Source organism: Harpia harpyja, chromosome 20 (genome assembly GCF_026419915.1).
Source record: "Harpia harpyja isolate bHarHar1 chromosome 20, bHarHar1 primary haplotype, whole genome shotgun sequence".
NCBI classification, from domain to species: domain Eukaryota; kingdom Metazoa; phylum Chordata; class Aves; order Accipitriformes; family Accipitridae; genus Harpia; species Harpia harpyja.
The window spans coordinates 9,288,879-9,304,644 of NC_068959.1; the positions used below are offsets into that span (position 1 = coordinate 9,288,879).

The 15,766-nt window shown below is 47.3% G+C and overlaps 2 protein-coding genes across 3 annotated transcripts in view; one reads left to right on the plus strand and one right to left on the minus strand.

Annotated features, from left to right (window-relative positions):
- The first annotated feature begins 1,744 nt into the window (after positions 1-1,744).
- On the plus strand, positions 1,745-11,807 carry NIPAL4 (NIPA like domain containing 4). Of its 2 annotated transcripts, XM_052816499.1 has the most exons (8): positions 1,747-1,854; positions 3,571-3,819; positions 6,539-6,595; positions 7,661-7,751; positions 8,826-8,986; positions 9,085-9,668; positions 10,087-10,131; positions 11,610-11,807. In XM_052816499.1, exons 1-7 carry the CDS (start codon positions 1,818-1,820, stop codon positions 10,096-10,098), a joined length of 1,191 nt encoding a protein of 396 aa, XP_052672459.1. In that variant the 5' UTR covers positions 1,747-1,817; the 3' UTR covers positions 10,099-10,131; positions 11,610-11,807. The 2 variants fall into 2 exon arrangements, with proteins under 2 accessions (XP_052672458.1, XP_052672459.1); XM_052816498.1 differs by lacking the exons at positions 10,087-10,131; positions 11,610-11,807 and having other exon boundaries at positions 1,745-1,854; positions 9,085-9,852.
- ADAM19 (ADAM metallopeptidase domain 19) overlaps positions 11,755-15,766 on the minus strand; it is a 35,586-nt gene continuing 31,574 nt past the window's right edge. The window contains exons 22-23 of the mRNA XM_052772230.1: positions 15,039-15,185; positions 11,755-14,261 (exon numbers count right to left, since the gene is read on the minus strand). Coding sequence (XP_052628190.1) covers positions 14,187-14,261; positions 15,039-15,185 — 222 coding nt within the window. The 3' untranslated portion in view covers positions 11,755-14,186. The remainder of the gene's footprint in view (positions 14,262-15,038; positions 15,186-15,766) is intronic.

A 15,766-nucleotide genomic window follows, 5' to 3' on the forward strand; every position in this document is an offset into this window, starting at 1 on the left:
GACAAACCAGCGGGTTTCATTTCCTACATCAAAACCCATTGCCACACGATTTGGATTGATTATCAAGTGCCCCTGTGATAAAGGGGAGGACGTGGGATTTGGCTGGCACAGTCTTTCCCAGCCAGTGACCCAGAGGTCTGTGACTGATGAACAGACCCGATTAAAATCAAATGACTCACAAAACACTTGAACATTACATTTGCTGGAGAAAACAGTTGTACAGAGATAGGATCAGGCGCTGAGTGAAGGAGCCATGCAGTGCTAGCAATGCTGCAGCTTGATGGTCTAAGAGCAATTTCTGTAGTAACAGGTAATATATTTTATGGGGTGGGAAAAAAAAGCAAATTTTCAGACGCATTCAGATCCTGCAGATCTTGCATCTTTATACTGCCTTATGACAGATACTGTTTCTAGCTATAAATGTGGGCTTGCTGAAGAAAAGCTATTGGTTTTACTATTGGTTTTCCTTATCTCTGCTGACCTACAGCGAAATCTGGCTAATGGCTCCTGCTGCAAGGAAAGGGCTTTTGTATCAGCAGTAGGTTTCTGTGTACACACGGCCACCGCGCACAAATACAGGAAGGGAGGACATCGGCAGAGGAGGGTGGGGGTGAAGGCAAAACATGCTGGTGTGCAACACGCTCCAAAACATTCACATGCTAATATTAGCAAAAGAGGTTTCGGCTGCAGTGGGACGGGGAGTTGATGGGGGAGCTACAGCCCCCAGTTGATAGTACAGGCTGAACCACATGGCCATGATGAGTGAGACCTGCCAACCAAATAGTCACAAAATAAAAGGGTGTAAAATGAATTGAAGTGATGGAAGAGGCCATGGGCTGGAGCTGACTTTCTCAGGGCTGGGATTCAGTGCAGGTGAAATTGCGTCCTGGATCTCTGATCTCCTTTTGCACAACACTTTACAGCACAAAAGTGCCCTTGTCATTACACACTCAACTTTTGTTGATATTTCTTTTTCAAATACACCTTTGCCTGGAGCCTGACCTTTCCCAGTACAACTCAAAAGTCAGGAAAGTCCATTAGGGGAATTTGGCCTGACCATCAGCAGAGAACATGCCTTCGCTCAGTGAGTACAGGGAACCCTGCACCCACCACAAAACTTCCATTAGGATATATGCATCTTTCCTAGACCTCTACATGTTTCTCAGCCCCACAACCTCGTCCTTCAGTCCTACAACCTACTGCACACAGCCATACTACTAAGCGGAGAATAAAAAACACCAATGCTTGAAGCAACGGGACGCTTTCTGAGGTGTTTCCTTGCTATATTAACTGCAGTTACAGTCTCGTTTAGTAAGAGGAGATAGCTCAATTTCTCATTTACTTTTCATTTCTGTTCCACCATACTCAGCGCACGTATAAAGCCCACAGCTTTGCGGCGTACGCGGCCCGCTCAGCGTACACAGCGCCTTCTCCCAACCACTGCCATAAGAAAAACACACTCCAGAGGAGAGAAATCCCTGCCTGGGCTGAGGCAGGATCGGTGCGAAGGCTGTTGAACCCACCCGCTGCGGCCACCATACCCTCCTCCTCCTCCTCCTCCCCCCCTGCAGCCCCCGAGCACGTTGGGTTCGCGGCCCCGGGGGCGGCAACGGGGCTGGGGCACAAGGCTTGCAGGGGAAGGCGGTTCGCCCGGAGGACCGTGCAAACCTTGCACCGAGCCCAGCGACGGGCCGGCCCCGTCCCGGAGGAGGAGCCGGGCGGGCAGGTGCGCTGGCAGCCCGGCCCGGCCCTGCCCAGTCCCGCCAGCAACCGGCTTCTGCCCCGGGATGCTGTGAGCCGTCCGGAGGACGAAGGAGATGGAGCCGCTGGAGGCGAACATCAGCTGCAGCAACGGTGGGTGCAGCCCGGTCCGGCCCAGCAGTGCGGGGGGGGGAGCGGGACAAGCCCCGGGGCTCAGCCCTGCCCGCCCCAGCGGCCCCGGGGGGACGGTGTCCCGGGACTGGGGGGGGGCTGAGGCTGCTGCACCCCTCGGCCTTATCCCCCTCGCCGGCTTTGGGGCTGCTCTCTGTCGCTGCTCTGTTTTTTCTGGGTTTGGGGTTTCTTTTCCTTTTGGTTTTTTTGAGGTCTGTATAGGAATGGGAAAACTCCCTTGATCCGCAAGCCCCACACGGGCTGCTCTGCCAGCAGCTAGCGCTGCGCTCTGTCAGCCTTACAGCGCTTACAGAGAAGCTAGGATCACTTTTTTACCTTTAAAGATTACTTAATCCAGTCGGTAATCACCCCATCCCACTGCCTTATGCTTGTGCCCAGTAGCACATTGCAGAGACTTTTACCCAGCCGAGGAGGCAAGATGTCCTGTCCAGTCCCATTCCCCAAGAAATACTTCCACAATCAAGGATGTTTTTCCATTAGAAAAGAAACTTAGAGAACCTTTAGAAACTCATCTAGAAAGTCACTGGAATTTTTTCCATTAGAACAAGTTCAGATCCATTTGGGATCCAAATCCTCAGCTGCATGTGCAGGGGACATGGCGTGCAGCTGCAGAAGATCTAATCCAGGCTCTTGCTTCAGGAAAAAGGTGGGACCCATGCCCAGGCTGCTGGCAGTACTGTGAGCAGTTTAGCCATTGCATACCCCTGCCTGCAGAAACACAAATACTTGCTCCATAATTCCTACATGAGTTCAGGCAGAAAATTAAATCTTTTACTACAAAGGGACTTCTGTGACACTCCACCTGGCTGTTCTGTTTCCCACAGTTGCAGTCACACTGTCTTTACTACACTTGGAGTAAAGATTGCAATAAGATGAGCTGGGTGTGGTAGGAGCAGGAGGGTAGGAAGAAACTCAGCAGTTTTCCCACCCACACACAGCAACACGCCTTGGCTAGAGACACAGGGGCTTAGTGCTTTTGGTGTTAACAGCAGAAAACCGTGTCTGCTTTCAGTCCTTCCACACTGGCAGGAGTTGGCGTGCTTTATGAGCACTTGTGAACTCTGCAAATAGGTAGAATAAAACCATTAGAAGCAACATATAGATGAAAGTTTGGTCTGAGCGAGTTTGTTGTTGTCTTAGGAGCAATCCCATGGCACCGCTGGGTACACAGAGCTGGAACAGATACACAAAGTGCTGGCATTACTCCACGTTAAACCCAAAGCTGTAAGCTGCAGAGGAGCTGGCAGATGCGAGGCTTAGTTGGCTGGAAAGCACCAAAGCCTTTGAATCAACAAGGTTGAGTGTTGATAAGGCATGGTTCAAACTCATAACATTGGTGTTTGGTGGAGACACTCTGGCATAGATATTTGGAAATTCAAATTACATTATTATAGTGTTCCTTGTGGCCTTCCAGTTTAGGGTGTAGACTGGCAGACACATTCAGGGTCAATGAGCTGCTTGAACTGCACTCCATAAGTCTGTCACTTAACACCTTGCCATTTCCACATGTGAGTAAAGAGATGTCCTGAGGTTTTGAGAGTTGCTGGGTATGTGCTGGTAGGGTGACAGCACAGGTGGCTGTTCAGAGGGACATCTGACTGTGTCCAAAGACCAATAGAGGCACTGTTGATAGTCATATCAGTAATTTGCTGTTTTATCTCCATGGTGGTCTCGCAGGGTCACTGGTCACCCTTTCGTGCCTTTCCCACCGGGTCGTGTGCCGGGTGATTGGCGACGCTGACCCAGCTGACTCTGTCCAGGACAATGGGACTTCGGATGACTTCTGGGTAACTCGGCTGGAAAGCAGCTATGGGTTCTACATCGGCCTGGGCTTGGCCGTCTTCTCCAGCTTCCTCATCGGAAACAGTGTCATCCTCAAGAAGAAGGGGCTGCTACGGCTGGTGGAGAAGGGAGGCACCAGGGCAGGTAAGAGTTCTGGAGGGGGGCAGGAGGGAGGAGGTCCACCTGTTCCCAGAACCACACACATTGTCCAAACTCCAGCACTTGTATGGCAAGAGAACACCTCTGGGTACGCACGTCAGCCTTCCATCAGCAATGTAAGACGGACCTTTTCTGCATGTATGTTTGTGTGTGAGACTCAGAGCAGTGCACTGCTGGAGCCGAGGAGCTAATTTACAGAGCACTGCATTGGAAGGGGTCAGCTAAAAGCAGCATTCCCCTGCCTTGCACCGCAAATAGCAGGTCACATGCACTGTGTGATCAGATGTGAAACCACCAAAAGAACAATACATGCCCATCACAGCTCTTGCGCAGGAAAGCGTGAGGCCAGGAGGAAGCAGAGTGTTGAAAGCTCTTTGAAATGTGCCCCTTTGCACAAAGGTGCAAGTCATCCCCACACCACAGACCGGAGCAGAAGAGCACAGCTCCATGACCCCACTCTTGCTCTTATTGATGCGCTAGGCAGCTTTGCCACCAAATCACTGAGACAAGGATGCAGCCCCATGTGCCTTAATTGCATTAGCAAGAGCCATTTATTAATGTGGGACTGCACACCTGCGATCTGTATGAACTCTGCTTGTGGTTTTCAGAAAGCATACTTCTGAGGTATGTTGCTCAACAATGTGTAGATAACTTTCCTCTAGCACCAAGCTCTTAGGGCGAGGCATGTGTTTATGTGCACATATATATGGATGGGAAATGGTGGAGGAGCACTGCCTACAGCAGAATTGCACTGTGGAATTGGACGCATACCATCAGCATTGCAAACATTCACTCTAGCAGTAGCGTAAGTCCTACCTGGCAGCTGACCTTCTTGCATAACTACAAAACAAAATAATGATAATTAAAATACTACTGCTTCCCAGTTCTGGCCTAGAAATGCTTCTTAAACCATTTTACAAAGGAAGCCAGTATCACTGTCCCCATTTATACTGTGTCTCCGTCTGAGGGCACAGAGGCATGAAATGAAGTAACTGTGGTGCAGAGTCAACCAGCAGGTGAGCAGCAAAGCTACGAACAGCACCTGAGCCACAGTCCAGTCTCGAGTCTGTCTCCATCCCCTGCCATTAGGCTGCCTGCATACAACTGCTCAACTCACATGGGTTTGCTTTTTGCCTTATATTTGCACAATGAAATACCAGTATTGTTTCAATTGCAGATGATGTCTCTCTCCTCCTTCTCTCCGTGAACTCCTCCCACAACAGAGCCAAGCGAGTAAAACAAGAGCAAACCCCTCCCTATTTTTCAGGGTGTTTAACCAGGAATTAGGAATTAATGACAGAAAATTGCAGCTGACAAAAAGAGTTCTTGAGAAAAAAAAAAACCCAACCAAACAAAACAACACAGCAATTTCTAAGGAATACCAAAATGTAACATTTGAACTTGAGGAACCAGAACAGGCTGAATTCTAGCAGATTCCTGTCCGCCTCATCATTCCCCCTTTCCCTATCTCGCCCTTTAATCTCTCAGTCCCGGTGTTTCACCCCTGCTATCCGAGCACATCACTTTTCTCCAAGACAGGTCAAACACTGCTGTTACTGACAGCTCTGGTCAGGTCACACTTGTCAAAAACATGGGCTGTCTCTGACCCAGTAAAATCAGGGTTCACAATGTCAGCAGGCTCAAGCTCCTTACATCTAACAGCTTGTGGGTTAAGACCAGAGCTGGATTAGTTCCCAACACAGTATGTCCATTCTCCCTCATTTATATGCACATTTTCTTTCTTTGAGTTGTTCCAATGCCAGGAATCATTTTTCATCAGAAACACTCGGTCACATAATGACTGTTCCACATAAAGTTACCATTAGGATTTCTGACAGTTCAGGCTAAGGCCCTATGATAAAAAGCAGCACACAAAAGGAGCAGATAGCTTCTGGCACATGACGCAGGAAGCCTTCACCACGACCGTACAGCAACACAAACTAAAGCACCACATGTCTGCACAGAGCGACCGACCGGTTTTTCCCACCTTCATCTTTCATAGCTATAACCCCCACTTGAGCTGGGTTTGGAAAAACTCATTGCCTTACCTTAGGGCCCATACGTGAGACTCCGCAGCGAGCTGGTGCAACGTGAGGTGAAGCGCAGGCTCTCCGCAGGCAGGATGCAGGGTGGCAGTGTGCCGGGGAGCAGCCTTTGGGTGGGGGGCACCCAGCACAGGGCAGGCCCTGCCATCCTTCATCCCTCTGCTCCAGGAGCATCCCACAGCGAACAGGCAAGCGGAACATGCAAGATGAAACATGACGAGTCCATGCGGCCTCAGCTGCGGTGTTTATCGCTGGGTTTAGGGATTGATGTGCCCTGATGAACCAGCGAGGATGCCCACAGGTCCCAGGGCTGAAGGGCAGCCCCAAGCTCCATGCTGCAGCAGGGGAGGCTTCATCCCAGGCCGATAACCTCTGTGGCTTTGGGGCAGTGGGTGCCATTCCCATTGCCACCCAGGATTAAACAACTACTTTTATTGTATATGCATCATCCAGCCCTAAGTGCCAGTTTCTGCTAATCCCTTGACTCAACATAATTTCCACATAGGATGGCATGCCTGCATATTCTGTCCTTCCAGGCTGTTTTCTTTGCCACGCTCTTCCCCTTGCAATTTATCCCTCTCCAAAGGGATATTTCTCATCTCTTACTCCAAAGAACATGGTTGTTAACTCCTGCATACCTGTGTGCTTTGCTTCCCCAGGAGATGGAGGCCACGGCTACCTAAAGGACTGGCTCTGGTGGGCTGGCTTGTTAACCAGTAAGTAGAAGCTGTTTCCCTGGGTTTGCAGCTTTTCCAGGGTCTGTCCCTGTGAATCAGGTGTAGAACAAGCCCAGCATCTGGTGGCTTGAAGCCTTTTTTCTGGCGAGTTCTCCCATCAGCAGCAGAGGTACCTCAAGGAGAGTGGAGACAGTGAGCCACACAGGATTGCCCTCACCATCCTCCTGCAGGGCTGGTAGAACTTGCTAGCTCAGTTTTACCTGATCAAAAGCATGAAAAGCCAGGTTTTAATAAGGTAGCTGGCTGGTCTCTCTGCATACCAGGCACAGGGCAAACTGCCTCCTCTGTGTGCCTGGGGACTCCAGGCAAGGTTACTGCTGCAGCACAAGGGGGATAGCAAGGAGGTGTTGGTAGCAACTCCTTTCTTGAGCGAAGCTTGCTTTGCCTTAGAGTAAGCCTTAAATCCTTCTTTTCATACTGCAACATTACAGTACCTTCTCAGATTGGACTACAGCTGTCCAAAGAGCAGCAGAGGGTTTTTCAGAGCAGTCTTTTCTAGCTCTTAGTGCTGCAGCAACAGATCAAGGTGTCCCCACCCCACTCTGCCCTTGCAGCTCTTACTGCACAACCACCAGAGCACAACCCATAAGCAAACACACAATACTCACTACTCAAGGGACAAGGACAGCTCAGCCAGAGAGTAACACTACAACCCCAAGGAGACACTTTGTAGGTAAGGAGCAGCCTCCCAGCAGCTCCCGTAACAGCCCACCCCCCTCGTTAATCACCCAGACACACTGCAGCTGCCTGGCTGGGCTTTGGGGGTTTAATGAGTTAATGTAGGTCAGCTGTGACATGGCCAAGCCCTGGCACCCTCCAGCCCTTCTCCGTGTGGGTGCAGGGTTCCAGGGATGCTGCTCTGCTTGCATTAATTTGTAACAGAGAGATTTTCACCCGTTATCTGGTCCTGTTTAGCAGCAGCATGAAACCCCCATAATAAAATCCACTCTTTAACTGACATCTTACTAGTTTGCAAGCCCACAAGAGAAAACACAAAAGGTATACTGTAACTTACTGGTATTTATTTTTCTTGTGTTTGTTCAGTGGGTGGAGGGGAAGCTGCCAACTTTGCCGCCTATGCCTTTGCTCCTGCAACTATTGTCACGCCTCTGGGGGCTCTGAGTGTGCTCATAAGGTGATTTATATGTCTATAGTTTGTCTTTTTTTGTTTGCCTGTTTGTCTTGTAAGATAGAAAGACTTGAAATGATGCTAATATGATTTATTCTGCCTAAAGGAAAAAATGTCTCAGTGTTTTCTAAAAATCACTCTAACAGTTGTTGTCCTTTTGGAGGATCATTTGGAAACCACTGAATTAAGTAGCATGCCCTTCTGGAAATGCTGCATGTAGATAGCGGCCGCATACACTTCAGGTTAAATTATTGCAAATATCAGTGTCACTTCTTCCCTTGTTCTAGCTCTTTAGCCAATTCAAGGTTGTTTTTTTTGTTTTGTTTTGTTCTTGTAGCGAACAGTACTAAAAATCTAAAAGGGTCAAAAATATCAGGCTGTTTTTAAACTGTCTTTTGTTTGCCTTTTATTTTCTAGGCTTTTAGGGTGCTCTGATGTTGTGTTTTTATACTTCTGTCTGTTGCCAAAAGGGCTGAAACCCTATTTTATTTCTTTATTTTAAAAAAGGAGATTCATATCAAAATACATGACTCCAGGTACTGAAGGTTCTGTAGAAGGACTGTTATTGTGAAATGGGACCAGTCTGGTCCCAAATTTTTATGGACAATAACTAGATATTTTTGCAGATGTATCTATAGCCCCAGTACCTTGAGTTTCTCTGGGGCTTAATAGTTCTGACGATTTAGTTAAAATTAATGTAACTCTTTTGTTGTTAGGTTAGGGGTTTTTTTGCTGTTACACTGGTCCTTGAAGGACTTGGGCACTAAAGGCTTCATAATACCTAACAGCTCATGAGTGAATCTGTAGACCCTGAAAATATTTCTGAGGATGTGCTAACACATTCAGCATTTTTTCGCCTTGCTAGTACATGAACCGTGATCTATAGATCACACCTGCATCTCTGCAGGTTCGGCTGTCAGTAGATGCAATGTGATTGTGTATTAACACACTGGAATCCAACACATTTACTCCAAATTTGTGTCCTTGTATCACATGAAGGCATTCTTTACCTTATTTTAGCTGCTATTCCTTCTTTAAAGTACTTTAAAGCACCAGCCGACATTTTTCTGTCCTGTGCAGTGCCATCCTGTCTTCGTATTTGCTTGGAGAACGGCTCAACCTGCTGGGAAAGCTGGGCTGCATGCTCAGCCTCGTGGGCAGCACCGTGATGGTGATACACGCCCCAGAGGATGAGGAGGTCACCACTCTGGATGAAATGTCTTCTAAGCTGAAAGAGCCAGGTACGCAGGAGGTCGTGTTTTCTCTCTCGGCACTGGGCAGCACATACTGCTCCCCATGCCCGCTGCTCAGTTTTGAGTTACTTCCTTCCCTCTTCCAGGTTTTCTCGCTTATGCTGCGATCCTCTTGGCTGTCTGCTTCCTCCTGATCTTCTACCTCGGACCCCGCTATGGCCAGAGCAACATCCTCATCTACCTCACCATCTGCTCCGTTATTGGTGCCTTCTCCGTGTCCTCAGTCAAGGGCCTGGGTATTGCCATCAAGGGCTTCTTTGCTGGCCGGCCTGTGCTGCAGCACCCATTGACATGGATCCTAGTCATCACGCTGGTGGCATCCATCACTACACAAATTAACTACCTCAATAAGTCTCTAGACATTTTCAACACCTCTTTGGTGTTTCCCATCTACTATGTGCTGTTCACCACCATCGTCATCACAACTTCCATCATCCTCTTTAAGGAGTGGGTCACCATGACTGTAGTTGACATCATCGGAACAGTTTGTGGCTTCCTCACCATCATTTTGGGGGTATTTTTACTCCATGCCTTCAAAGACATGGATGTCAGTTTAGAGAATCTACGACAAGTACTCCAGAGCGGAGAGCAAGCGCCGGTCACCCGAGATGACAAGAACATCCTGATAGAGGTGGACAACTCCAGCATCGCCCCAGAGGATAAACCCAAAGTATTCATGATCTATACCTAGCGTGTTACATGCGAGGTTGGGTGAATGGGTTGATGTCAATATTCCAGATGCTAGTGAGCGATTTAAAAAAGGAAAAGCAGAAAATAAAACCAACAGTGTCTTATCCAAAGCTTGGTGGAGTCAAGCCAAGTCTTTTGGATTGGATCTGTATCATGGTGTGGCAGCAAGGGGTATGTTTAATCCTTACTGGGCTTTCATACATGCAGCCACTGAAAATGAAAATCCTCTTGAAATATGATACTCCTGGGACAAAGCTCCTCTCTGAGGCCCCTTCTTATTCTTGGCAGGGCTAATGTTTACTCTTGCACTTCTTCCCCGGGGTGGCCATTGATGTGTTTATTTCCAGGCCCTGCTTGAGTAATTGATTAGTGTTTTTTGTCTTTTTTTTCCTTTCTAGACACTTGCATGAGCTCTAAAATACGCGCCACTATCTCAAATGGAGGTGAGAGACAAGGACTGAATGGTGCACGCCTGCTATTCAGACTCTGCTCATCCATGTTTAATTACTTGCTCTGCAGATATGGGACAAGGATATTGGTGAATATGGGCAAAACAAGGTGAATTTTGGAATAGATGCTCACTTAGGCTCAGTAGCAGGACCCAAGCCATGAAGCATTTTTACAGGACCACGGCAGAGAAATCTTTTTCAGCTTTTGTTTCTTGTGAGCTACAGGAGCTTTCCTGCAGTACAGTGTTAATTAGTTTTATGGGTGGGTTGGTTGGTTTGGGTTTTCTTCCTTAGCAGCTATGGTGCCCGGGCTATGTTGATATGGTTGCTGAAGCTGTTGGGCCTGATCCAGACCTCACCCGAGCCATGGGCAGCCCCTGCTCAGGCTCAGGAGCTCTGGCAGGGTAAACCCCATGTCAGGAGAAACACTGCCACCATCTTCAAGACTTTTTGTGGTCTGTGAAAATCTTTTCAGCCTGAAAGACCAAGTGGCTGTAAATTTTAAGTATTTTTTTTCCTTAGGAAATGTCTTGACCTTGGAGAGGCCCCCAACTCTGAGCCCCATGACCTGTCCTGCTATTATTTAAGCCCAGAAGCTTTTCTTTCATTTGTTTGTTTGTTTAGAGGGAGGTCTGAGCTGCATGTTAAAAGCCAAACAGGCATAAGCGAGTGATCCTCTGCAGAGCTGTAGGGATGCAGTTTATCCCAGAGCGGTCCTGTTCACCCCTCTCCATCTTTCTCAATATAGTACGGATGTTACCTGGACTCTTGCTCACAAGCCTCACCTTCAAAACCCCCTTGGTTGTATATCAACAGTGAGGATGAAGGGATGGGAGAAATAATGTTTTGAGCTGGGAGGGGAAAAGAGAAGGTATTACCGCAGTTAAATGTTTCTCCCATCTTGCTGCTAGGTCTTATAGCACAAGGAGACTGGAGTTCATTTTTCTCACAGCAAATCCCAAACTGGGAGTAGCGAAGCCTAAGCTGGCTTTGCCAAGCTGGCTCAGTCCAGAGGAAGCTCTGGCTGGGTTAGCCCTGGACCACGGCACACACTGATGCTGAGATGCTGACCTGATTATACCTGGGTCTGAGCATCGCTGAGCAAATGCAACTTGGGGATTGGGGGGGAGAGGAATATGCAATCTCTTGTTCTAATAACATTTCAGTACTTTTTTTTTTTGGAATGTGGAAAGGGAAATAAAGGCTTTTTCTAAAAAAAAAAACAACAACAACAACAAAAAAACCAAACAACCCTTGCAGCTGTATCTGAAAGTTTTTAATGCTTTCTCTGATCTTACTGGTGTAGCCGTAAAGGATAAACGGGCTGAAGGACAGCTTACAGCAGAAAGAGCTTCTGGGGCAGAGAGTAAAACAGCAGCGCCCTCCTTTGGTAGCAGAAAATAATCCAAGTAATTCACTGGCTTTGGTTTTGGCATCCTAATTGGTATAATGTTTTATGCGTTTTATTTCAGAAATAGATTGTAAAGGGGACTCATCCTTCTCACTGCATAGAACTGCATTTCATAAAAGCCATTCCCCCAGCTATCCTGCCATCTCTGGACAAATGCCACATATAAAATGAAGATTTGAACCAAACCAGTACGCAGTGACAGAGTATTTGTTAATGACAACTGACAAATTTATTAAAACTAGGCAAAAGGCACAATGAATTGCATTCTTCAAGTATTTGCATAGATACACAGAGAGCATTATTGTAAACCATTAACATGTGGACACAGGAGAAAGTGAGATGTATTTTGGTATATGTTCTCCCAAATAACATCTTTTAAAAAAAAATCACATTTTACCATCTTTTACTCCTGCAGTTCCCCTATTATTCACTTAACTTGGACACATATCAGAAATTAAAAGGACTTACTTAAAACTACATTTTGGAGACTTTATGATATTCCAGCAATAGTTTTACATTAGGCTTTGGGCATGTCCAGTTCTCTTAGATTTGTGTGTCTGGTAGAATTTTCTAAAAGCTTGATCCCATGTTCACATGAAATGCAGTGAAAATATTCTTTGTGATTTTTGTTGGCCATTTGATAAAGATCAGGGGCTGTAGCAGAAGTATGCTGCTGTCTTCAGCAAGGGCTCAGATATAAGATCAAGTTTTTGTGGTTGAATCTGTACTACTGCAATATATGTACAGTATGTGCCCAGCTTACTGCTCCAGCTGTGAGCAGTAAAACATGCCATTACATAGCCACATTAGCTGCACCCCAAAAAACAACAAGTCTGGGGGTTGTTTGAATATGGGTTGTTTAAGTATAGGTTGTTTATATGTAATATACCCCAACTATAGAAAAAGACATATAAAGATTAGAAAGCTATGTCTTTCACTTGCCATCCCTTATTTCAGAAAGAAGTATTTCAGGTTGGTTTGTTTTCCAGGCATATAGAAGGTAAGAAAAGGTCCAAAATGATCAAGATAAGGAATTATCAACCAGAAATTCAAGACACACCCTGTGTACTGTTTCCTTGTGGAGAAAGAGGTAGTAAAGTTGTGAAAACTAGTGTGGTTTAAGTCATCCTACAGATATACTGCTACATATAACTACAAATTTAATGAGTGTTTAGGCTTTATCTGTTTTTTTTTTTAAATCAGTAGAGCTTAGGGAAAGAGAACCATCAGACAAGACACTCTTTCTTTATGCCAATAATAGTTTCTCACATGTGCAGCAGCAATCACACTGAGGATTTGTCCATAATAAATCAGGCACAACAGAACTGTCGTAACCATAGCTCCAGAATTCCCTGTGCTCTCCTAGGAAATCATTTCAAGGAAAAAAAAAAAGAAAAAAATTTGGCATAACAAAAGGTCTTAATTTAAAATCCTGAGAAAAAACATACAAAAGCCCAAATGATTAGGAGAAAAAAAAAACCAAATTCATAAGGGAAGGTCCTCAGGGTCAGAACCATCAGCTGCTTAAAGTGCACACAGACAGCTCTCTCCATCCACATCCTGGAGAAAAAACCTGGAGTAAATGAGCTGCCCTACAAAAGCACCATGTGTTGCATTAATATTTCTGCTATTTTACCACCTGGGCAATTTTAAGGTAGGTTTCTCACTAGTATGGGGAGCAGACAGCCCCTGCTGAATTACTGCTCACCACAGACCGAAGCCTGAGGAGACATGTGCAGAAGTGTCTACTGATGATCCATGGTACCGTATGCTGGAGAGGAGGTTTCAGCACTGGCTTTTGCTGAGCTTCCTTCTGGCCATTCGCTCTCTATCTTGGTCAGAGGGTTTCCCTGTCGTACCTTGACTGTGTCCCAATGACACGGATGAGAGCGCACGGGCTACGCTGGGATTGCTGTCAGGTCTTACAGCACTGGGGCAAGACAAGCGAGTGCTGGAGGACAGACAGGTTGCAACACTTGCTGAAGATGGCTATATGGGGAAAATAATTAATCTGCCCTATTAAAGCTAATCAAAATCCACAGTGACCCACAAATTATTTTAACCAGGAATATTTCCATGGTTCGCTCCCTGTTGTGGCCCCACTTGCCACCCACTGTAAACTGAGAATAAGCTGAAGAAAGTTATCAGTGGCTGCCTTCCGCTCTCCCAAGGGGCAGCAGTTTCTGTATAGCACCAACGTATGCTCCTGCAGCTGTGTGGATGAGCTGAGGAAGCCAACAGGGCTGGGTCTTACATGAAAGCCCATCGGGGCCAGCACCTGCACTCACAGCTTGTTCACCCTGGTAACACTTAAATAACTGATTAAAAATATGTGAAGCCCCAATCACCCCATCCCTGCATTGGATATTGCACAATAATATGTAAATACCATATAAACAAGTCATCCCTGTATGGAAAAGGCTATCAGTAGAGAGGGTTGAGTTCAGCTTGGCATGTACCAGCGCAGTTCCCAGGGGCACTCCTGCCAAGCCTGACTGCAGCTTGTTGAGTCACATAGGAAACAGGTGAGGCTAGAGGAGAGGAACCGAGACAGCATCTGTGGCCGTGAATGTTTTTTTGGGTGATGAAGGGCATCCAGTCCCCTGTGAAGGTCAGAGCAGGCCAGGAACAGACTGCTTCATGAGCGCCCACGGGAGCCCGGCTGTCCCACTTTCAAGACGTTCGCTGCTCCAGCCGTCCCGACACCAGTATTCTGGGTGAGATGGAAAACAGGGAAAAGAGAGAGGAGTGAGCACTGATGAAAGAGCAAAGGGTGCCATCTCCCTCTCCTGCGGCTGATGTTACAGCTGGCCAGGGGAAGCCTGTCTCTGTTCATACCCATTCACACCCTAATGCATCACATAAGAAACCCTACCACCAGGAGCACAGTGAAGTTCATGCAGTTTGCTCCATTTTTCACAGCTGGCCTCAAGTAGATTGCAAGCTAGAGGCAGCACCTGTGGTGCGTGGAGTGGAGGTGTTTTGTGTTAAGGGGTCCAGTTTGCAGGGAGCTGAACTCAGTGACTAGAAGTCCCTTATTAAGGACAATTTTGGGAAACACTCCCTTCAGAGAAAGCACCTCCTTAGCTGTGGCTAGAGAGAATTTCTGTTCCTTACTGGGGTCCTTAAGTCTTGTGTGGACCTTCGTGTTTTGCTGCTCTTCACTAACTATTCTGGGTCATGCACAGCTTGCCCCCACCATGGCTCAGCCCCGCTCACACCAATGTCTTATCTGACGAAGTACTCAGGGATGTGGAGGACTGAATTAACTGTTTTGCTTAACCCAGTAAATGCTTAGTAAGGAACAGGTCAAAACAGAGACCCCTGAAATAAAGGCAACCAACCCAACAGCCTCTCCATTTCCACCCGCCGGGGCTGTGCATGAGGGCGTTTTGCAGTACGATAGCAAGGTTACTCCCTTCAGAGAACTTTTATTGCCCAGTGGTGAGGGGATGCTGCTGTGCTTCCCATCACCACACTCAGTGCCTACCTCTGCAGCAGGCTGGAGTCGTCCTGGGGTCCTGGTGTGCGCAGGAGGCAGCGAGATGGCAGGGCTGTTCCCCGGCCAGGCTCTGGGTCTGCCTGGGACGGGATTAGCTGGCAAAGCTCTTTGGGGTGGCTGGGGCCTAGAAATATCCTATGCAAGAAAGGAACAATTTTGAATTCTCAGCCTGGACAGATGCCCAGCCTGAAAACAGAGATAATATTTGCATTCACTTTACATGGCCTGAACTTCTGGGTATGGCCACAGGTCCTCCAGACCTTTTGGGCTTTTTTTTCTTTTTTGTAGGTCTGAGACAGCAGACTGGGTATGCAGCTGCCCACCTTGAGGTCTCTGGTTTGGAGTTAACCCCAGGGATATTACCATCTAATGGCTGCATGATGAAAACCAGGAGAAACCTTACAGACTGGGCAGAAGTCCCCTTCACAACTCAGCCTGTAGTGTCTCTGCCTGAGACAAAGGACTGAAGGGACACGGGTAAAACCATGCTGGCAAAGACCTCTCCCTCTCTGAAGCAAAAAGGGAACGCAGGTGGCTGCTGCTAGGGCTTACTGTATTATGCAGGTGCTTAGTGGTTTTCAACATGTACAAGTTTTTCACCTATCCAGTTTCATGAAGACCGGATGGCCTTAAACTACTGGGCAGCTGGCTTCAAGCTGAGGACAACCAAACAGGGTAACAGGGTTACCTTGCTCTGCCTCCTAAATGGAGCTGCA